Below are 23,142 nucleotides of genomic sequence, written 5' to 3' on the forward strand. Positions count from 1 at the left end.
TCTCTACATTTCTGCCTGCATACAGACATTGTCCATTGGAGTTTTCCCATACCATAGTGCAGCTTTCATAGCAGACACTATTGGCGCAGACACCCTTCTGGTTAATGTCATCAGTGGTGTCAAAACAATAAACAAAGGGAGTGACCCACTCTCCATCACCATTTGGGCCCACATAGTATTTGCATGTACTATTCCCTAAAAACAGGCCTAGCCCATTTCCCAGGAGACACCACTCACCCTGCACCTTGAAGGTTAACAAATACCTGGAGTTAGGGCTTATACCTTCTTGTTGCTAGGTATGAGTCGTAGCCTGATGGGGAGTAACATACATCTATGAATGAGTAATATTTGCAGCCATCAAAGGGATAGAAAGGAAAGAAAGTCCTCATTCCGCATCGGGAGGCACCGAGGTGCACACCCAGCATGAGTCATTCCTCCGTTCTGGGATTCTATTCCTCACCGCATGGCTAAATTTAATGAAATTATTATGGCCATAAGAAAGGGAAGGGAAAAACAACAAAATCAACAGAGGAAACATTTTCACAATAGGTTAAAATACCAACAAATAAAAGAAAAAAAGAGCAATAAACGTTAATCCAAATAATACAGTCCAATCTTCTATATCCATCAAAAACTGATATCAGTCGTTTAGGGCCTTGGCTGTCCTGTAGTCATCTACTTCGGGTTGGCCTTGCCAGTCGGCCAACAAGCATCGCTCCCACACTGGGGACCTTATCTAGGGGTTCCCTTTCGAGTGAATTTAAGTTTCAGTCCAGGCAAGGTCTACACCATCCACTGATTCTCTAGTCAATCCTTCATTAGTGAAAGGTTGGGTATTTCGTTAATTTAGAAGGAGAGTAACAGCATGTGGAATTTTTACCACTAGGTGATGTCCCTGTACCAATTCTTGAGCTTTCTCAACTACCAAAGCTGCAGCAGCTAGGGCTTTAACATTCTACTGCTTCTCTTGCAACAGGATTCAGTAGTGCTGAAAAAATAGGCCACAGGCCGTTGCTGTGATCCTAAAGCTTGCATAAGAACACCAGAGGCCACTCCCGCCCTTTCATGAACAAATAAGGTAAAAGGTTTCCTATCATCCAGGAGTCCCAAAGCAGGTGCCAATGCAAGGGCTGTCATGATACTCTCAAAGGATTCGGTAGCATCTTTAGTTCAGTTCACTGGATCAGGTTCATCTTTAGTGGTCATCTGCACTAGTGGTTTTGACATTTCCCCATACTCAGGAATCCAGGACTTACAGAATCCTGCCATGCTGAGGAACCCCCTTAACTGTCTCTTTGTCTTGGGCTGGGGTACATTTAAAATGGCACTTATTCTTTCCTGAGCAAGGCTTCTTTTTCCTGGTTTTAGTATGTGCCCTAAATATTTCACCTCCTGTAAGCAAGATTGAATCTTTGAGGGTGACATCTTGTGTCCTTTCATTGCTAAGGCACATAAAAACTCTATCGAGTCCTGCTCATTAGTTTCTTGTGTTTCTGAGCATAATAAAAGATCATCCACATACAAAAGCAACATAGACTGTCCTGGGAAAATTACATCTTGTAAATCTTTATGCAACACAGCTGAAAATATAGCGGGGGATTCCACATACCCCTGAGGGAGATGCTTCCATGATATCTGGGATGACCCCCTAAAAATGACTCAATTAAAGGAGTCAGTCCCTCTATTGCCTCTCGTGGGAGAGGGTATTGGGGAATCCAAGGGGGGTCTATGTCTGTCCTAACACGTATCCAAACTGGCTCAGCTGACTTTAGTAATCCCACGTCAGTATTTTTGTTCCCCATACCCAAGGTGGGACAGCATTTTCCAAATCCTTGGGAAGCATTGCTAAATTTGAAGGAGTTTCGGGATTCATTAGAGCCATCAAGGGAATGACAGAGTCATTTGGCAGGCTCAAAAGAATGCCTTGGTCAGAGCAGTGAATAATAGCCCGGAGTTTGCACAGCAAATCGTGTCCCAATAAACTGGTTGGTCCTTGGGTAAGTAGGAAGGCGTGTTCCTCAAACAGGGGCCCTATGTGTATGTTTAAAGGTTTGGAAATCTGACAACAAAAAGGATTTCCTTCAATCCCATAACACGTTCAATTTTGCCACTCTTAGGAAGATCCAAATCAGTAAGGGTGGAAAGTGTGGCTCCTGTGTCTAATAAGCAATCATTCTGTTTTCCTCCAATCATCAAAGGAACTAGGGGATCATTGCGGGATAAGGAAAACACTGCGAAACATAACAATGTGGAACCCCCTTCATCCCATCAGTCATAAAGTCCCCCATTCTGCATTACCCCCTGGAAGGGTTGATTAGGCGGTGTCCAAGCTGGACCTTGGCCCTTATTAACACCTTGAGGAGGTTTAAGTTGTCCCTGGGCTCTCAGTTTACAATCTCTCTTCATGTGCCCTTCTTGATGACAGTAATAATAAATTAAAAGTCCTCTGGACCCCCCTTCCCCCCCTTTACTGGTTCCCACTCTACCAAAGAACCCTTGTCCTCTTCCTCGGCCTCTGCCGACACCAGGCTCTTCTCCCTTCAATACAGCCAGCAATATTCTTATATTTCCCTTTTTCTTCCTTCGCCCTCTCAGCCTTTCATCGGGCTTCTCACCCATTAAACACTCTGGTGGCAATAGCCACTATCTGAGAGAGAGAGAGAGGCATCCCTGCAAATTTTCCACATCATTTAATCTCCACCTGATATCTTCTGCAGCCTAGTCTCTAAACAATCCTCTTATCACTGGCATATTTGCCTGTGCTTTAGGATCTAGACCCCCAAACAACCTAGCAGCTTTTATCAGTCTTTCATAATAGTCTGAGGGGTGTTCATCTGGGCCTTGATGGACAGAAGTTACTTTACTCCAATTAGTAGTTCTCTGCCCAGCCTTCTTAATTCCGTTTAAAATTACAGTCTTTAAAGAGGTTAATTTATATTGTTCTCCAGCATTGTTGTAATCTCAGTTAGGATCACCCCCAGTTACATCTCCTGCTGTCAGGGCATTCTGTCCTGGTGGCGGTGGGGGTAAATCACCTATAGACTCCTGAGCTAGACTGAGCACTTGTTTCCTTTCTTTCAATGTCCTATGTACAGATTCTGGGTTGTCCCTGACCCTTGGGGTGGTAATCTTTCAATTCAATAGGTCACTGATAGAGAAAGGAGTGTGGACATAGCGGTCAACAACCTGACCCTCTCCGGTAGGAACAGGGTACTGTCTTAAGGGCAATTGGAGTACCGGAGGGTCCTGTCCTTCTTGTTTAATTAACTTGAAATTGACGTCTCCAGGAACACACTCGGAAGACTAACTCCATGAGCTGGTCGAGGAGTCGGGCAGACTTCGCCTGCAAACGTGGCTTCAGGTATTATAGGCCACTGGCAGATCAGGATACAATGTGGCTCGGGGTCGGGATAGGGTTAGAGGCAGATCTTACACTGGTGCAGAGGCGGTCCCTAGGACCACTCAATTTACCTGAATGGGAAGGGGTTGAGGGGACGCAGCTGGTGGGGGAACAGGCCTATAATCGTCTTCCTCTACTCTACACTGCTGGTAAGGAGGAGGTTTAGCTTGTTGTAACATGAGAGTGCACTCTTTATCTTTGCAAATTGGAGCAGTGCTATAAAACAAATACAAATAATTCATTCGTTCTGGTCTCAAATCTTCCAGGATGGTTCTCAAGGTTTTGAGGCGAAATCTTCCCCAATTCCTGAGAACACATCCCAGAAGTGTGCTGGCATCGAATTTCACCTGACAATTTCCCAAGTCAGGTCTAACTGACTCCTAAATTCCCTGCTTCAGTTCTCCACCATCCGCAGTGTTACTGAGAACAAAGCCCTGGAGTCAGTGACGGTTTCCTTTATGTCCCGGGGAGACCACCCAGCCTATCCAGTCAGCCTCTGTTCCTGCCTGGGTAATCTCCTGTCATCTGAAACTTGTTTTTATACTGGGCTGGCACTCTAAAAGTGTTTAACTGCCAGACGGATGTCCCAGTAATTTCACCGAGGCTGTCCCAAGGAAACCGTTGGGTCTAAGACCCCCGTGTACACATAACACAAAACAGAGACAATTTACCCGTCTCCTGATGAGGCCTCTTCCAACACGATCTGTCTCGTTGCTTGTGGTCCGTCTCTCAGAGTCCTCCTTATCGTCCCTGCCGGGTGCCAACTCCCAAGACAATACAACCCAAGGTAAACTCACCTCGGCGCACGCTGGTCCTTCTCGAGGGAGGGGCCCCGGAGTGGTTCCGAGCTGGAGAAGTCCCTTCGTGGTCGCCAAAACTGTCATAGAAATTTCTGTCCATTCCAGCTGAGGAATAAGGCGAGACGGACACAGCTAGCCAAGCAAGGAGCCCCGGGAGGGGCGAGCCATTTATTTCAATTGCAATTGGGTTCGAGCTCATAAGTCAGCAAGAACAAAGAAAACACTTACACCAAAGCATTATATGCAGTTGCTTATGATAATCTATCGCTCTATGATTGGCCAAAATTTGCCATCATTACCTTACATAATTAGCAAGCTACATGTATCTGCCCCTCTTATGACCCCTTATTGTTCATTTACTTGCCCCCCACCCTTGTTATTTTGCAAACTAAGTAGTTAGTTATCTATAGGATACAGGCACAGGGAGTTCCATTGTCTATAGGTTTGGAGTTTGGGTACATTTCCTCTCGAAGGAACTTCTTGAGTTAAGACAACCTATAGCTGACCCCGTGTGTATGTGACAAATTTGCCCCCTGGCCGTTAAGTAGAATAAATCTATATCACAAGTTTGGGGTCATTGGGGTTCCTGACTTAAAGGTATTCTCCCTCCCCGCAGTTTTCCTTCTGCTGCCTTGTGTTGTACTGTTAAACTGAGAGGCACTAATGACTGGATGAAATCAAACTATTGCTGTGATGTAGGTCAAAATGATCTTCATTGGTTAGTTTTTTACCCAGGGCAGTGCATGGCACTCACTAAGTCTCTGGGGGATCCACCTGTGAATCATTTTAAAGAAATTTTTCACTTCTTCACTTGCACAGATGTACAGTCAGGAAGGATTACAGTGCAAATGCTCCAGTAAAGAAAAAAACATGAGAGGGTTTCTACACAGCCACTTCATGCTTGCCTTGGAAGTAAAAGGGAATGTGCCAATGTAATTGCCTGCTGGTGAACAACCTGGCACTGATGTTTCTAGTTCAAGCCTTTGTACAGCTGTGCAATAAAGGCTTAACAACTCATGTGGCTTGCTGCAAGTTGTCTGTGATAATATAATGTGTTCTTATTTTGTGGGGAGGTTTACTGTGAAGACAGCAGAATAGTCTAACCAAAATTTTTGTTATATTAGGTGGGGAAAAGCCAGAGACAGAAGACTCTGTGTATGATAGTCAAGAGAATGGGGACAGGGAGAGGAGTTGCGGCTGTGGAGGGGGGCAGGAAATGAGGATGGGTGGTAGGCAAGCCTTGAATTGGTTGTTTGGGAAAACCTGTATTTTACTAGCCCCTGGGGGAAGGGAGAGGCAGGGGCAACAAGTGGCTACTTTCTGATCTTGGGGCAGATGTATGTTTTTTTTTCCCAAGACACATAGTATGGAAGTTTGGAACTGAAGCCCAGGCACCTGGACTTCTGAGGGGGAATAAATGTGTGTGCTGCCAGGGTTGCCACTGTGTTGATTCTGGGTGATTCCTGGATCATGATGTTGCAGAAGTTTGCATGAGAGCAAGGAGTACACCATAACAGGGGATTGCTGACTACAGGCTGATTTGGGTGGAGAGAGCTGGCTAGTGTTGGCATCAAGTTTTGCCCACTTTACAGCATCTAACTGGTGATGAAGAGGTTGTGATCTATTGGACATTGTGGTGATTCACTTGGATGGAAATGATCTGGGCCTTATTCCTGGTGTACACCTTGGACAATGTATGAAAGGAGATTTGGACCACATCAGAGATTTATGTCCAAGAGCTGTGAAAGTTTTCTCTGATCTGTCTGAGCATCTGAATAATGACTACAGGGGCAATGTGAAAGCTAGTACTAAGTATTGGAAGAACATTAATTGGGAAATTGGAGGGTTCATGGATGACTGGAAAATGTGTACTGTTTGCCATAGAAACATTACAAGTTCTCTTGCCTCACTGTTTCTTGGAGATGAGGTACATCTGTTGGACAGGGATCAGAGGATCTTTTTCTGAGACATAAAATTGTCCATATTTTGGAACGGAAACCCTATCTCTTGCTGGCACAGCCACAGACTCCACCTTCCAATCATTCTGAAACATGACCCGGAATACCAGTCCACTATAACATAGTTATCCTTCACGCCAGTACTCCATGTGAGTCATGTTATTGGGGATAGAGGTTGGAGGTGGGAAGTAACAGCAATAGAAATGTTTGGATACCAAGGAGTGAAGACTTCGGTGGGATGTGTTCCCTGCTTGTTGGTGAGGGCCAGGGTACAGTAATGGGAAGCGGGCCAGGTTGGAGGGGGGAATGCAGTGAATGGGTCAGGAGTGTGGTTGTGTATGTGTGTCAAAGCAGGGCTGGTTTGGCCTTGGTGGATGGGGTGGCTAGGCCTTGCTGGCTTGGTATGCAAATTGTGGGACTTGATATGTACAACTGCCTAAATGACTACTTACTCCTACTAACAACTTATCTTTGCCTGTTCAAAAAAGCTAAAATCCATTGGCAAAAAACTACGTTAATGCAGAGTGAAGATTGCTTGGTGGTATGTTGTCTCCTTGCAGAATGCTGAGTTGAGCAAAATTCAAATTTCTGAAAAATATGAAATATACAGTTAAAGTGCCCATGCAACCTTAACTCTGTTGTCTTTTAGCAGTGTTCCAATACACCACGTTAATAATAATATCTTTATTCTATCAACCCCTCAGTTGCTGAAATGTACAAACTCTTCCCCTCTTTTTATTACCCATTCACTCTCACCCGCAGGATTCCATTTAACACTATTAAAAGTTTGTTATTTGCTTGTCCGTTTGAAAGTTCTCTATGCCACCTTCCCTCTACTCTCTTTGAGCAATACCTCATGCTGGCCGGTGGCACTATAAAATTCAGGAGGTTCCAGATCCTGGCATAGGCTCACACACTTGGTCAACTCCCCAGAAAGAATACCACACCTGTACAATTTAAAAGTCACTTCACAGCCTTTTATACCTCTCTTACACATACTCACATGATACTGTCTCAACCTACACTTTACTTAACCATCATAAGAATCCTCTCATATTCCACCTCACTGCTGACAATATCTCTTGTAATAAAAGCCCTATGCTCTGCTACTGACATAACCTACACAATTCTGCATAGAAATTATTCATACTGAAGGTATACATGCATCTCTCTTTTCACACGAAGGAGCAAGATACAGATCTCTTCATACATGATCACAGCTCTGTCACACACCTCCAAGTATTCCACAGATTTACTAAACAGGCCCAACTACTGCTTCCACCAGTTAGTGTACGTATACCTAACACACTGACTGCAGATGGAGTGTAAGCAAATAATTCCCATTGGCTATTGCCAGCTCCAGGGGAACAGAGGGAAGGTGGTATGGGCATTTCCTGCCCCTTTTTTTATATAGAAAGACTACTTCTAGGACATTCTAGAGAAAGATGCTGACTATTAGACAGTTATTACCATGTGTGAAATATTAGTCAAAGTCTTGGTTAAGCAGCTGTGCTTTAATTAGATTTAAGGTCTTCAAAGTACACTTAAAAGCTATTTCTATACGCTGGTCTCTTAAGACAGTTTAAGAATATTGCCTTTGAAAGTATTTAAATCTTTTAATTACTACGGGCAGGTCTTCACTACCTGCTGGATTGGCGGGTAGAGATTGAGCTATTTGGGATCAATTTGTTGCATCTCATCTAGACGCTGCTAAATTGATCCCCGAACGCGCTCCCCGTTGACTCCGGAACTCCAGCTCGCGAGAGGTGGAAGTGGAGTCAACAGGGGAGCGGCAGCGGTCAACTTGCCGCCGTCCTCACGGCCAGGTAAGTCGACCTAAGATACGCCAACTTCAGCTACGCTATTCGCGTAGCTGAAGTTGTGTATCTTAGGTCAATCACCCGCCCCCCTCCCAGTGTAGACCAGGGCTATGAGTTATCCTGTCTTTCTTTTGTTTAGCTTCTCTTGTGAAAGGGTTGGATTATTTTTGGGATACAGGAATGTAAATGGAGTTCAGTATGGAAGCTCTAGTTGGGGATAACTGTTTTTTTTTTCTCTTCTATATGGTGTATGGAAATTTAGTTTTGCAAATCCCTCTAACTTCTATTGAAGTCAAATGGTTAAATCCCTGAGAATGGTGCTGAAATTCTTTCCATAAGTCTGAAATAATAGTTCCATAACTCAAGTATCAGGGGGTAGCCGTGTTAGTCTGTATCCACAAAAACAACAAGGAGTCCGGTGGCACCTTAAAGACTAACAGATTTATTTGAGCATAAGCTTTCAGATGCATCTGAAGAAGTGAGGTTTTTTACCCATGAAAGCTTATGCCCAAATAAATTTGTTACTCTTTAAGGTGCCACCGGACTCCTAGTTCCACAACTGGAGCCTTTGTCAGCTATGTCTGTCTAGAACAGGGGTGGGCAAACTTTTTGGCCTGAGCACCACCTCTGGGTATGGAAATTGTATGGCGAGCCATGAATGTGCATGAAATTGGGAGTTGGGGTGCAGGAAGGGGAGAGGGCTCTAGCTGGGGGTGCAGGCTCTGGGGTGGAGCCAGAAATGAGGAGTTCAGGCTGCGGGAGGGGGCTCTGGGCTGGGGGTTGGGGTGCAGCTCCAGCTGGGGGTGCGGGCTCTGGAGTGGGGCTGGGGATGAGGGTTGGGGGTGCAGGAGGGTGCTCTGAGCTGGGATCAAGGGGTTCGGAGGGCGGGAGGGGTATCAGGGCTGGTGCAGGGGATTGGGGCACAGAAGGGGGTCAGGCTTTGGTTGGCGCTTACCTCAAGCAGCTCCTGGAAGCAGTGGCATGTCCCCCCTCCAGCTCCTACGCGGAGGCGCAGCCAGACAGCTCCCATTGGCTGCAGTTCCCGGCCAATGGAAGCTGTGGAGGCGGTACTTGGGGTGGGGCAGTGTGTAGAGCCCCCTGGTTGCCCCTATGTATAGGAGCCGGGGGGCGGGGGACATGCTGCTGCTTCCAGGAGCCACAGCACACGCGGAGCGGGGCAAGCCCCTGACCCCACTCCCTGACGGGAACGTCGGAGTGGGGCAAGCCCTGGACCCTGCTCCCCAGTGGGAGCTCGGGGGCCGGATTAAAACGTCTGAAGGGCCAGATGCAGCCCCCGGGCCATAGTTTGCCCACCCCTGGTCTAGAAAATATCTAGGAATGTCCAAAAAATTGTTTGCGCTTCTTCCCCACCTCTCCTTCCCTCGCCTCAGGTACAGACTGAACACATTCACTATTTAATAGGGCAACTCGAATGGCTACTTAATATATCACTGTTTTACATCTGAAGATTATTGTGTTCTGTGTAGCACTACATTTTATTTTTGTTTCTACTTAAATTACTATCTTGGAGGCTTAAAATTCTTTTTGCAGCTACTTAAACAAAATAGTTTAATCAATGTCTGGACTGAGACAGTAATTCTGCCATTCCAATTAACAGGCTGAAGAATAATGGCTACCTTCAACAAACTGATTATTGGCACTGCTGTTACCAGTTTTACCATATTTCAGCTTCTGTTCCATGTTCTAAGTTCTTGGGCATCAACAAGAATAACTCCTGCTTTTAATAATCTCAACCAAAAAAGGAAGATTGAATGGAATTCAAGGTAAAGTGTTTAAAAATAAATACAAATAATGAATTGATTCAGAAATTTAGTAATTTTCAAGCTCCCAAATATATAACAGCACATAACTGAGGATGTAAAAATTATGAAAATACCCCCATCTCCCAAAACCTATGTGAAGATCTAAGCAAAATTCCCTCCAGTTTACTGTAAATGCTGGCTTACATCTAGCTTTTTTAAGGCATGCAAAGAAGGAATGTGTATGTAAGAGGTCTTCTTTCTTCTCTGAGTAGTGTCCCTCTTATGGGACACTACTTCACATGTGTGGCAGGGCGACGACGCACTGGCGCGGCGCCTCCTGCTGGTTGTCTCAGGAATTAGCTCTTCCAGCCCGGCGTGCCCTCTGCAGGCTGGTGTCTCACCTGCCGCTGGCCCCCGTATCCCTCCCCGGACCCCGGTGCCTTTGTATAACAGGGTTCTGCCCCCAGCACTAACCCCTCCGTCTCTGGGTCTGCCCTCCCAGAGGAGCCCCCAACCCCCTATCCCCACTTTGCCTCAGTGGCTACTGCCAGTCTTCATCTAGCCCCTACTCCCAGGGGCAGACTGCAGTCTATAAACCACTCATCATCGGCAAGGGGGGGTTGGACCAGCTGCCTCTGCCTATTCCTGGGCTGCCTCTCTGCAGCCCTAGTACCCTTGTGGACCCTTAACTTGGCCTGCAGTCTGGGGCTTAGCTAGGCTGGAGCTCCCCAGCTCCCTCTGCCCTTCCCCAGCACTGCTCCACCCAAGGTACAAGCTTCCCAGGCAGCCAGGTCCTTCTCTTTCTAAGGAGCTAGAGAGAGAGTGTGTCTAGAGTTCCTGGCTCACAGCTCTTTTATGTGGCCAGCAGTGGTCTGATTGGGGCATGGCCTCAGCTGTGGCGGCTGCTTCCCCAGCCAGCCTTTCCCCAGCCACAGCCCTCTCCAGGGCTGCTTTTAACCTCTCCGGGCAGGAGCGGGGTGACCACCCCGCTACAGCATGTGTTTTCAATTGGAGATTTCTGCTGGCAGTGTCCGTTTGACTTGTGCATGCACCCTACACAGCCTCGTGCCCCGCACTGAGGCTACATCTGACTGGACGGGTGAATCACCCTTAGTTCCTTTTCATCAGCCTCAGCCTGAGATGGAGCTCTAGCGTGTCCACCTTGAGTGTGCCTCATCTATTAAAATTTTATTGTTAGTTTAGCTTAGTATAGCTGTTTAGTTTAGTTTTACATTTTTTTTCTCCTTCCTTTCGGAAGGTTTCCTTTCCTGGGGAGGATATGCTCAGCTCTTTTAAATGATGCCTCACTTGCCGAGAAGTCAACCCGGCTAGCAATGTCCACTCCAAGTGTGTTCGCTGCCTGGAAGACTTGCACATCTCACTGGAGCGTAACTTCTGTTTAGCCCTTAAATGCAGGGTGAAGAAGAACTGGAAGATCAAGCTGAGGCTTATGATGGCATGTTCTCTTTTATCTGCTTCAGAGGCAGGTCAGGAGACTTCCCCTCAAGTACATCAGTCTCCATACACATCCAGTGCCCTGTCAACCTCAGTTCATCACTCCCCCAGAAAAGGGAAGATTTCTGAGACCTCCAGAAGCCCCAGGAAGAGGAACTCCAACTCACCTTGCAGGGAGTCTCTTCCTAAAAGACATCAATCTCCCACTGGGTCAATGGTCTCAGAATTGTCGACCTCTCTGCCCAGTACCATTCAGGCTACAGGCTATCCCGGCAGTACCAGTGGAGCCAGGAAACCCCATAGCTCTTCTAAGAACAAACTCAGCTCCAAGCAAGCTTTAGTACCATCTGGGCATGTCAGAGATGGCAAGGAGAGACATTCCTCCAGCCAGTATAACTGGACGCAACCCTACCTCCAGTACTGCCCCATGACAGGTCCCTTGGTATGCTGTAAGTCGAAGCATCTGCCTCTGTCCATGCCCTTGTTGGAGCAATCCAAACCTTTGGTACTGTCCACTTTGAGAGAGATCATCACGTTGGTACCAATGCTTTATTCGGTACCTCAAGAAGTTAGGTACTTGAAGGACTTGACTGTAGCAGAGGAACAGGAATCGCTGCTGATCATGGGCACCAAATGCCTCTTGGCACTGAGACCCGCTCGGTCACCGGACATTCATATGTCACCAGTACTGCCTGACTCCTTGCACTGTTTTCAGCTGGGGCTCTTCCTCCTCATAGTTCAATGGAAGATGAAGGGGACCTCCAATGAGTCCATTCAGCCTCCCATATTTCGGTGTAGGGCTCTCCCACCCACCTTTATAGGAACCCATTCTATGTTAGTCATAGAGACAAGGAGGAAGCCTGGGGAGGTCACCACAGATGGTGGGAACAATCCTGGATGCCACCTCCTCTCCCATATGGAGCCCCACAATGGCCATACTGGGATCCCTGGGCTGCCTGCAAACAGAAATTTTCTGGGGCTCTGCACCTAGCCCACCGGGATGATAGGGAAACACAATCTTTACCACCTCAAACCATTCCCTTGCAGGAAAAGACGGAACACAAAGCTAGGACAGATAGGAGACCACCCCTCAAACTACCATTTCCTTGTACATAAGAACGGCCATACTGGGTCAGACCAAAGGTCCATCTAGCCCAGTATCCTGTCTTCCAACAGTGGCCAATGCCAGCTGCCCCAGAGGGAATGAACAGAACAGGTAATCATCAAGTGATCCATCCCCTGTCACCCATTCCCAGCTTCTGGCAAACAGAGGTTAGGGAAGTCATCCCTGTCCATCCTGGCTAATAGCCATTAATGGACCTATCATCCATGAACGTATTTAGTTCTTTTTTGAACACTGTTATAGTCTTGGCCTTCACAACATTCTCTGGCAAGGGGTTCCACCGGTTGACTGTGCATTGTGTGAAGAAATATTTCCTTTTGTTTATTTTGAACCTGCTGCTTATTAATTTCATTTAGTGACGCCTAGTTCTTGTATAATGAGAAGAGTAAATAACACTTCCTTATTTATTTTCTCCATGACAGTCAGAGTTTTATAGATCTCTATCTTATCCCCCTTTAGTCTTCTCTTTTCCAAGCTGAAAAGTCCCAGTCTTATTAATCTCTTCTCACATGGAAGCTGTCCCATAATCCTAATTATTTTTGTTGTCCTTTTTCTGAATCTTTTCCAATTCCAATATATCTTTTTTGAGATGGGGCAGCCACAACCACATCTGCAATATTCAAGATGTGGGCGTACCATGGATTTGTGTAGAGACAATATGATATTTTCTGTCTTATTATCAATCCCTTTCTTAATGATTACCAACATTCTGTTCGCTTTTTTGACTGCTGCTGCACATTGAGTGGATGTTTTCAGAGACCTATCCACAATGATGCAAAAATCTCTTTCTTGAGTGGTTGCAGCTAATTTAGACCCCATCATTTTATATGTATAGTTGGGATTATGTTTTCCAATGTGCATTACTTTGCATTTATCAACACTGAATTTCATCTGCCATTTTGTTGCCCAGTCACCCAGTTTTGTGAGATCCTTTTGTAAGTCTTCGCGGTCTGCTTTGGACTTAACTATCTTGAGTAGTTTTGTATCATTGGCAAATTCTGCCACCTCACTGTTTACCCCTTTTTCCAGATCATTTATGAATATGTTGAATAGTACTGGCCCCAGTACAGACCCCTGGGGACACCACTATTTACCTCTCTCCATTCTGAAAACTGACCATTTATTCCTGCCCTTTGTTGCCTATCTTTTAACAAGTACTCACCAGATGAAGTGGTAATACCCTCTCCTCCATCAATGGCTGATGAATTTAGACATTCCAAGATGTCATTTAGATGAGTGACAGACTCCCTTCAGATCCTGCTAGTCTGATTTTATTTTTGATAACATCTTCACAATTCCCGTTCTTCAATACTGGTCCTCCAAGGTACACAATTTTTCCCCATGTGTTCTGTTTTTTTGTCTCTGAGTTTGATCTTTAGTTCTTTCTCTTGTCTTCCAGTTGCCATAATTTTTCTTTTCTACATGCTGTTCGTCAATCTGAATTTTTTGCTTTCCTGATCTACCTTGTCAATTACTATCTGTAAATCCTCCTTGGCAGGGCCGGCTCTAGGTTTTTTGCCGCCCCAAGCAAAATTCTGGCTGCCCCCCACCCCAGCCCTGGGCTCTCACCCCCTAGTCCCCTGCCGCCTCAGTCCTGGGCTCTCTCTCCCCCCCCCCCCACCCGCACCCCCTGCCTCCCCAGCCCTGAGCTCCCCCCCACCAGTGCTGACTCCACCCGCTCCCCCCCCCCCCCCCGCCTCCGGCCAGTCCGGCTCTGGCAGGGTCGGGGTAAGCAGCGGGGCTCCCGGGCCGCGCCTCAGCCCAGGGTCCCTCCAGCCAGGGCTCCTGCCTCCAGGACCGGCCAGGACCCAGGAGAGCAGAGCCGGGGGACCACCCCGGCAGGGGGCTGAGGAGCCGGGGCAGGGCAGTCCCAGAGGGAGAGGAGTCCCAGAGAGCTGGATGCTGGCCCCACATGGCAGCGCCGCGCTTTCTATGGCCCCGCTGCTGCTGCTGCTTCTGGCTGCCCTGCTGCAGTCCCTGGGTGGCTCGGGCCGCTTCCCCCAGCCCCGGCTGTGGCGCTGGGGGGTGGCAGCCCTGTGGCACCCGCAGGTGGCTCCAAGTGCCCCGCGGGGCGGCTCCCCGCCTGAGTGTCCCCTGCTCGGAGCCTGCCCGGCCCAGCCACAAGGTGCGGGTGCTGCTCCCCTGCGGCGCGAACCGCAGCGGCCCCAGGGAGCCCCCTGCACACCACGCGCTGCTGCTGCCAGGGCTGGCTCTAGGCTTTTGCTGCCAGAAGCAAAAAAAAAAAAAAAAAAAGCCAGAATGCCGCCCTTGAAAATGTGCCGCCCCAAGCAGGTGCTTGGTTTGCTGGTGCCTAGAGCCCTGCTCCTTGGTCAATATTGTCTGCGAATCTAAGGTTATGCATTATCCTAAAACGTAACATGACTCCTCCTGTTTCATCTTTCAGTACTACACTAATTACGGCTTCCAGCACCAAGTTGAACCAAACTGATTATGGTGTGTATCCTTGCCTCACTCCTACGGTTGTCCTGATCCACTCTGCTTCATGTCTACTCTTACTGCACTCATCAACTTGCTGTAGAAGTTTCTTTGAGATGCCATATATTGTCATAAGTTGCCATAACTGTTTCTGCCAAGTGCAGTCAAAAGCCTGTTTTGAAGTCTATACAGTTGTTGTAACAGGTTTGGTTGTGTTCTAAGTACCTCTCCTATATCTATCTTATCATAAATAACAGATCTACTGTATATTGTTCAGATCTAAATCTGGCCTGGTCCTTTTCAAGTGCCATTTCCACACACCTCTTTGATCTCTGCAATGTCTTGGTGAATGCTTTTCCCAGCACAGTCAATAAGCTGAGCCCTCTGTAGTTCTTGCATTCACTCTTATCTCCTTTTGTATAGATTGGTATTACTATTGCTTTCCCCCATTCGCTCAGCCCTTGTTTAAGTTTGTAAAACTTGTTGAATAGCTTGTGCATTGCCTTTACCATGTGTTGCTTGCTTGCTTGCAGCAGCTTTTGGTTATGTTGTCACTTCCCTGGCTCCTTTTTCTTTTTGAAACTTTCCATTGGGATATTTACTTCTTCTTCTAAGAATTCCAGTATTTTCTCTCCCTCATTTGTGCTGGGAAGCTTGTTCAGGACCATTTCATCTTCTGTGTTCTGCACATTGTATGGCTCTTCAGAATATTTTTCCATCACTTATTCTTTGCTTGTTAATCCTCAGTTATGTATCCATACTTGTGTTTCACCACTGACATCTGCAAGTCATATGTCTTACACAGTTCTCTTATCTTGCAATACAACCCTTGTGTTGCATTTCTCTTTGTATATTCTTCTGCTTCTTTACAATGTTCACTTATCCAGTTGTTCCTGTCGGTCTTTGCTTTCTGTTTTATCTCTAGTCAGCCTATTGTACTAGCTCTTAAACTCTCCATCCTCCTCTTTATTCTCCTTCAGCTTCCTACACTTGTCACTCATTTGCAGTATTTAATCCATTTTCTACCTTTCTTTCTTTGTTTTGGCCTTATAGCCCAACATTTGTTCAGCCACTCTTGTAATCCCATTTTTTACACTGTTCCATGTCTCTTCAATGTTCATTTATTATTTTACCAGATGTATGATGATTTTCTGCATGGCTTCTCTGTATCCTTTCCTCATACCTGTCTCTTTCAATTTGTCCACATCATAGATCTTAGTTCTTGGCACTTTTTTTTTCATCCCAATTGATGCCAGCACTAACTTATGATCAACTGCAAATGATCTGTACAACAACAACAATTGATTTCCACCTGTGATTCACAAATACAAAGTCTATCATGTTCTTTAATTACCCATCAGGTGATTGTCACGCTGTCTGGAGTGGTTCACGACCATGAGTGCCAACCTCAGGGCAAAGTGTCAAGAAACAGGGCAAGGGTCCCAAATTTGGGGAAATCGATAATTAGATTTCACCAACCCAGTAACAAATGTGAACTCCTAAAGCACTATAACAGCCTTACAGAGTCACAGACAGTCTCCTTGGGCCTTCCAGTCCATCTTGCCACCCAGGCAAGCTGGACTTAGTGATAGTACACCAAAGATCACAAAATATTCAGGTTTCTCCCAGTCCCAGGTCACTTTGTACTTTAGATATCTCTCAAAGACAACACTTGTAGCCCATCCTGTAATAAACTAACTAAAGATTTATTAACTAAAAAATAAATGAGAGAGTTATTACAAGATTAAGAACAAAAGAACGGGCATACTGGGTCAGATCAAAGGTCCATCTAGCCCAGTATCCTGTCTTCTGACAGTGGCCAATGCCAGGTGCCCCAGAGGGAATGAACAGAACAGGTAATAATCAAGTAATCCATCCCCTGTCGCCCATTCCCAGCTTCTGGCAAACAGAGGCTAGGGACACCATCCCTGCCCATCCTGGCTAATAGCCATTGATGGACCTATCCTCCATGAATTTATCTAGTTCCTTTTTGAACCCTGTTATAGTCTTGGCCTTCACAACATCCTCTGACAAAGAGTTCCACAGGTTGACTGTGTGTTGTGTGAAGAAATACTTCCTTTTGTTTATTTTAAACCTGCTGCCTATTAATTTCACTTGGTGACCCCTAGTTCTTGTGTTATGAGAAGGAGTAAATAACATTTCCAAGTAAACTTATATACACAAATGAGTTACAGTCTATGGTTCCAAAAGGTGACAGAGTTGTAGTAATCTGTCCACTCTGAAGATGTTTTAGGTTGACCATGGAGATCTGTGTTTCTGTTTCATAGTTCTCGCCCTGTCATAGTCCAAACAGCAAAAAAGAGAGGAAAAATTTTCTTGTCAGCTATTCTTATTTCCTTCTTCCAGAATTCATGCTGATGGGATGAGCCCTTTTGCATGTAGCGGCTTCATGGGTGTAAAGGGGGCAATTAACAAAGTCTTTGTATTGTGATGTCCCACAATCGCCCATTTAGTTTTGATAGCCGCCTTGATGAGCAGATTCAGTTTCAGAACAAACTTTTTTTTTGTTTTATAAAGCAAAAACCTAATTATTATCTTATACCGTGTGATAAATAGAGAATTTTTTCACTTGACCAGAGCTCGGAGAGCCTACTATAAGTGAGATTAATGCATACAGCAATTAACAGGTGTTTCATAAATTCTAAACACATTGTTACAAGTTTAATACCCATTTTAAACATACTAAAGCACAGGTGAAACAGACTAGTTTCCAGCAATTAATTTGTCAGTGCGCGGCTGAGGCCTAAAGCCTTGGCAAGAGCTGACACCTGGTTTGCCAGTGTCACAGTGATAATCCATGTCCACATCCTCTGCAGTTTTCTTTGTTGAAATAGCATGTTTGTTATCACCAGGTTGTTGCTTACGCAGAGATTTAGGGCTTGTCTACACCTGTTGCAGTAAATACACTTGTCCAATTTAACTGTTATTCTGAAGATTAATTAAGACCGTATTCTATCTATTTGATAGAACATTCCATTAAAAGCAATTGCTGAAAGCAGCACAATAACACAAATTAAGTGGAGACCATCCAGACTCCTTGGAGATTTACAGTATAATCCATTTGGGTTAGAAAGAATGGCTTTTGTAAATAGGGAGAGTAAGAAAAGTAACTTTGGGGAAAAGGCTTGAGAGGAACAAGTAGTTTTCTATTTAAATCCTGCAGAGCCGTGTTTGGGACTCTGATTTTTCCAAATTATTAATATTTTAAATGCACAAGTCAAAGATAGGGTCCCCCTTGCCTCCTTACACATGTGTGCGTTGCATTATATAGTGTTAATTGTGTAATGTCCGCAAAAAGAACAGGAGTACTTGTGGCCTGGGCCGGCTCCAGGCACCAGCTGAGCAAGCTGGTGCTTGGGGCAGCAGCTTGTAGGAGGCGGCATTCCGCCCAATCCCAGGGCGGCACGGCCGCTTTTTTTGTTTGTTTTGTTTTGTTCGTTGTTGTTCCGCTCCAGCCGCCCTGTAGGGGGCGGCGGCGCAGAAGACGGGAGCGCCCTGCAGCAAGCCCGGCAGGGCAGCCCGCGTCCTTCCCTCCCAGCCCTCCGGAGCGGTGCGGAGCCCTCCCAGCAGGGGGCACGGCGGGAGAGGCCGCGTGGCAGCGCCCCGCTGAAGCCCTGGCCGCCCCCCTTCTCTCTCTCCCCCCCGCTCCCTTCCCCTGCCCCCGCTAGCCGGGGTACATCTGCAAGGCAGGGAGTCCCCCTGCACCCTAGCTCCGGCCACGCCGCAGGTTTTTTTTTGGCTTTGCTGTTCTGGCCGCTGCGGGTTTTTTTTTTTTTTTTTTTTTGCTTGGGGTGGCCAGAAAGCCAGAGCCGGCCCTGCTTGTGGGACCTTAGAGACTAACAAATTTATTTGAGCATAAGCTTTCATGGGCTACAGCCCACTTCTTCGGATGCATAGAATGGAACATATATTGAGGAGATATATATACACATACAGAGAGCATGAAAAGGTGGGAGTTGTCTTACCAACTCTGAGAGGCCAACTAAGTAAGAGAAAAAAAACTTTTGAAGTGATAATCAAGATAGCCCAGTACAGACAGTTTGATAAGAAGTGTGAGAATACTTACATGGGGAGATAGATTCAATGTTTGTAATGGCTCAGCCATTCCCAGTCTCTATTCAAGCCTAAGTTGATTGTATTTAGTTTGCATATCAATTCAAGTTCAGCAGTTGTCAGACTTGAATCATTATCATTTATACTATAGCTTCTACTCCCTCAGCACACCTATGATGCTCATATTTGTGTATTGAAGTCTTGCAATTGCAGTCTTGTACTATTCAGTTTTGTTCTGAGGGACCTAGAAGCTGGGTCATATGCACAAGACTATCCTTCTCTGAAGCTGTCAGTGCTAGAGTTTCTGTTTAATCTATGGCCTTCCTCACCCACCTAAAAAAACAAGAACAGAAAAGCATTCCAGCTGTTAAATTTGGTGCTTACAAACAGAAATCTGCTAACATAGCATATATGGACCAGTTTGAATTCAGGATAAAGTACAAGAAGTCTCCTTTTGGTTCGTTTAACAAGTTGATTACTGCTGGAAGAATGAATTTAAAGAGCTTAGTCATGAGTTTGCTTTTTCAGATAAGTGTCAGTAAATGGGACAGCTATCAAGGTATGTTAATTTTATGTTTTAACTACTTTGTCATTATAAAAAAAATGAAGCACTGATTGCACCAAAAATATTTTCCTCCTTCCCTATGTATACTTTCGCTGTCTATATTAAAAACAAGTCATTCCATGAGCTGATAGATATAATATACAAATGAAATGTCTTTATAGTACAAGAACTTCTGTATGTCATTCAGAATTTCCTTGGAAATATACCATCTTGCACTTAAGATGGTATATTCTAAATTGTGGTATCAGTCAGAATGGTAATCACAAATGTAATATATATTTCTTTTTTTCAGGACAGTATCCACCTTCCATGCCTTGGTGGTTGGTGCTTTTTGTGTATATATCTTGTTGTATGATGAAGCTGTTAATGCTGACCATGTCTGGTAAGACAAGTTATATCAAACTGACTTTAAGAATATGACTTTTTTCTTTGTTCCCATTTTCCCACATCTTTGTCTCCCAATGTTGCTATCGTGTTAGAGTATTAACTAGCTAAATTAGCACTCAGTTTCTCTTAAAATGTGGAGGGCCATTTATATGTGTGTCCTGATTATCTGGTAAAATCCAAATTATTTTGCCAATTAAAATGCCATTATAAGCCTACTGTATAACAGTTTCTACGAAGTAGTATGAACGGTTAGACATACATTTCTCAGGACAGTTAATTGAAATTCAATCTCCAATTTTAATACACAGCTCTGAAAATACAACCATAAACAATCAAAAAGGTGACTGCAGATTTAACATCATTTGTGTCTATTTACTGTTTTGCTTGAAAAGTGAAACAGCAAAGATATAAAATTTTTATTAAAGTTAATGTTAAAAAAATTATATAATACACTGGTTGGGAAAAGAGTTAGTTTTAAAAAGTCATATGATACATAGTGTACATAATCAGCAATAACCCAAATTTAGGTGAATAGATTTAACAATACAGTTTAGATATTAGAATCTGAATACTTGGGTACATCACTTATGAAAAGTTGTACAGAGATTTGGTTGTGGAAAGCAAAATATATCAATGAGTGGAGATTGTCCCTTAGTAATTGAGAATTAGGTTGATTGCACACTCTGAATGTCTGTAGGGGGGAAAAATATGACCAAAAGTTAGATGAGATTTTAAGTGTAAAATGAAGACACTATATCAGTTTTTCTTCAGCTCCCCACCCGCTCTGAAAAGGTTTTTCTCAATAGTGGTACAGCAGAGGTTCTCTCGCTAATAAATGCTGCTGCTCTCCTCCTGTCAATGATTTCTAGTAGTTCCTCAAACTAATTAGAAGATCTTCCTGCATTAGAACTTAAAAACTCAAAAGAAAATAAGTTTTGGTCCTTGGTGTTTGTCTCCCCTCCTCCCCAACAGACTTTTGCAGTATAATACAGGATTTTGTTTGAGTTGATTCATGAGATTGTTAGCAGAAAGTTTAAGCTGTTACCCTTTATTGGGACTGACTTTTTGCTTTCTTTAAAGCTATGTAAGAAGAACTGTTGATTTTACCTGTATAATTAAACTTTTTTTTTTTTAAAGCTTTAACTCCTCTTTCCACCATAACTTTATTTTAAACTGAATCACAACATGGGAATCAGACTAAACTTAAATGCAAAAAATATTTCATCTGGTTTTAAAAGAACAGAACAAAGGTCTGCATTTCATACTGCTCAGTTGTTTACAGATTAGGGTCTGGTGTACTGAACAGGACTGGATGCTATGAAGTTATGAGTTCTAATCACAGCTTTGCCACTGACTTGTTGTGTGGCTTTGGGCATGTTCTTTAATATTGCTGTGTTTGTTTTTGATTGGTAAGAATGGGATAATACTTTCACTATTTTCTCACAGGGATATTATTATAATTGTTTAGGGTTCTGTCCTGCAAGATTCTAAGCTCCCTTGATTTCCATTAGTTTCAATGGAAATTGAGAGCATGCAGCACCTTCAAGGAACAAGTCAAAATTTGAATTGCACTTTGAAGATATAAAGCGCTAAGTATTTTTATTTTGCATAAACTGATTATTGGTATTGGCCTGGAGCAGCCATTACAGAGAAAGTCCTTTGAAACCCAGTGTTCCTGGGCTCCATTGCTTTGTGGAGATGGTGCATGCGCAGTCTGGTCAGCATTAGTAGCTGCGAGAGGCTTGAGCATGCTCTGTGAGGATGAAATCTTCAGAGACTTTTAGCTGTTAAACTCTAGAAAGTCTCCACTGAGTACCTGCAAACTGCAAGTTTTCAAAAGCTTGTTATAACTTGGCCAAATGCTTCCTCCCCAGCTTCACTTCCTTGCTTCTGCCACATGCCCTCTCAGTGTATAATTGTGGGTGGCTATGTGATAGTGTCCAAATCAACCCTGTCCTTCAGAATTAGTTGTGTGTAAAATCTTAGGTCCAGGGTCTTTTGGGTAGCTTCGTCTGAAATGCTTCTGGATCTGTGTGTGGCCCAGCTAGGTGGGTTAACTTTCAAGGTTTTAATGCCTGGATGTGAATCTTAAACTTAATTGTCCCTGCACCGAAGAGTTTAGAATCTAATTTCAGGCATTACACATAATTAAATGTAACAAACAATAGGGATAAGTGGATGGAAAAGAGTTATAATGAAACGTCAGGTGATTATTCAACTGAGTTGTGTGTACTACTTGATGGTATTGAAGGTTCCATAGCAGTAGTTTTTCCTTTCTTCTTAATACAAGTTGTGACTTTATAGACTACTTAGGTATTGTTTTTAAGGTGATGAAAATGGGGGAGAAGTCAGCAATTATGAGAATAGGAGAGATAAATTGGTGAGAGGAAGAAGGTCTTCAGGTCATAAGTAAATCACTAACTGACCGGAATTCATATGAAACTTCACCAATGAGCAGGCTACTCTATAACTGTCCATTATGGAAGTTTTTGAACCTTCCTTTGAAGTATGATATTAGAATAGAAAGACCACTGGTCTGATGTGATGTGGCAATTTTGTGTTTCTGTGAAGGAAAAGGAAGAACTGCAGCTCAGTCTAGACAGCTCCAGGCAGGTTGAGATGGTGGTCTTTTACTGGTTATATCTGCGCTTGCATATTGCTGCCTGATTCAGTAGCTATATATTACCTCCTTGGCAATATGTGAATCTTGTCCTACTGGTTCCCCAGGGAAATATCTTGTTCTTTTTGCTAAACCGAATCATTGTCAGTCTTAGTAACTTCCTTGGATCTGAAATCAGGCTACAAATGGCCTGATACCTTTCCTTAACCTTCCTGTCCTAGGAGATGGGTCAGCAAACCCAAAGAGCATTAGTGAGACTGTAGATTCCAACCTTTCAGACTGTGAGATCACCCTTCCTCACCCAGGAATTATGATAGGGAATTGCCTGCCAGATACTAGCAGGACTGGGAGCGACAACCTTTGACATCGCATCCATATTGGCCTTCCTCTAGGTATTACCCTAAATTTAAAAGGGTTGAAGAAAGGCAGCCGCAAAGAGAACCTTTTCCCAGAAGGGTCCAAGGGAAATGTCCTGTACCTCAGTGGTTCTCAAAGCCAGTCCGCTGCTTGTTCAGGGAAAGCCCCTGCCGGGCCAGGCCGGTTTGTTTACCTGCCGCGGCTCCCACTGGCCGCGGTTCGCTGCTCCAGGCCAATGGGGGCTGCGGGAAGCGGTGCAGGCCAACGGATGTGGGAACCCCCAACCCTCTCACCCACCTTGCCTCAGTGACTACTGCCAGTCGTCATCTAGCCCCCACTCACTGGGGCAAACTGCAGTCTGTCATGGCCACTCATCATCAGCAT

At 44.8% G+C, this 23,142-nt stretch overlaps 1 protein-coding gene across 3 annotated transcripts in view; it reads left to right on the forward strand.

Annotated features, from left to right (window-relative positions):
- TLCD4 (TLC domain containing 4) overlaps nt 1–23,142 on the forward strand; it is a 93,562-nt gene that overhangs the window by 10,787 nt on the left and 59,633 nt on the right. For all 3 annotated transcript variants that reach the window (XR_010590011.1, XM_005307540.5, XM_005307535.5), the window contains exons 2-3: nt 9,597–9,762; nt 19,687–19,776. Coding sequence is in view for 2 of the 3 variants with exons in the window: in XM_005307540.5 (XP_005307597.1) it covers nt 9,608–9,762; nt 19,687–19,776 (245 nt within the window). In the remaining variant the exon portion in view is untranslated. The remainder of the gene's footprint in view (nt 1–9,596; nt 9,763–19,686; nt 19,777–23,142) is intronic.

Source organism: Chrysemys picta, chromosome 8 (assembly GCF_011386835.1).
Source record: "Chrysemys picta bellii isolate R12L10 chromosome 8, ASM1138683v2, whole genome shotgun sequence".
In the NCBI taxonomy this organism is placed as follows: Eukaryota; Metazoa; Chordata; order Testudines; family Emydidae; genus Chrysemys; species Chrysemys picta.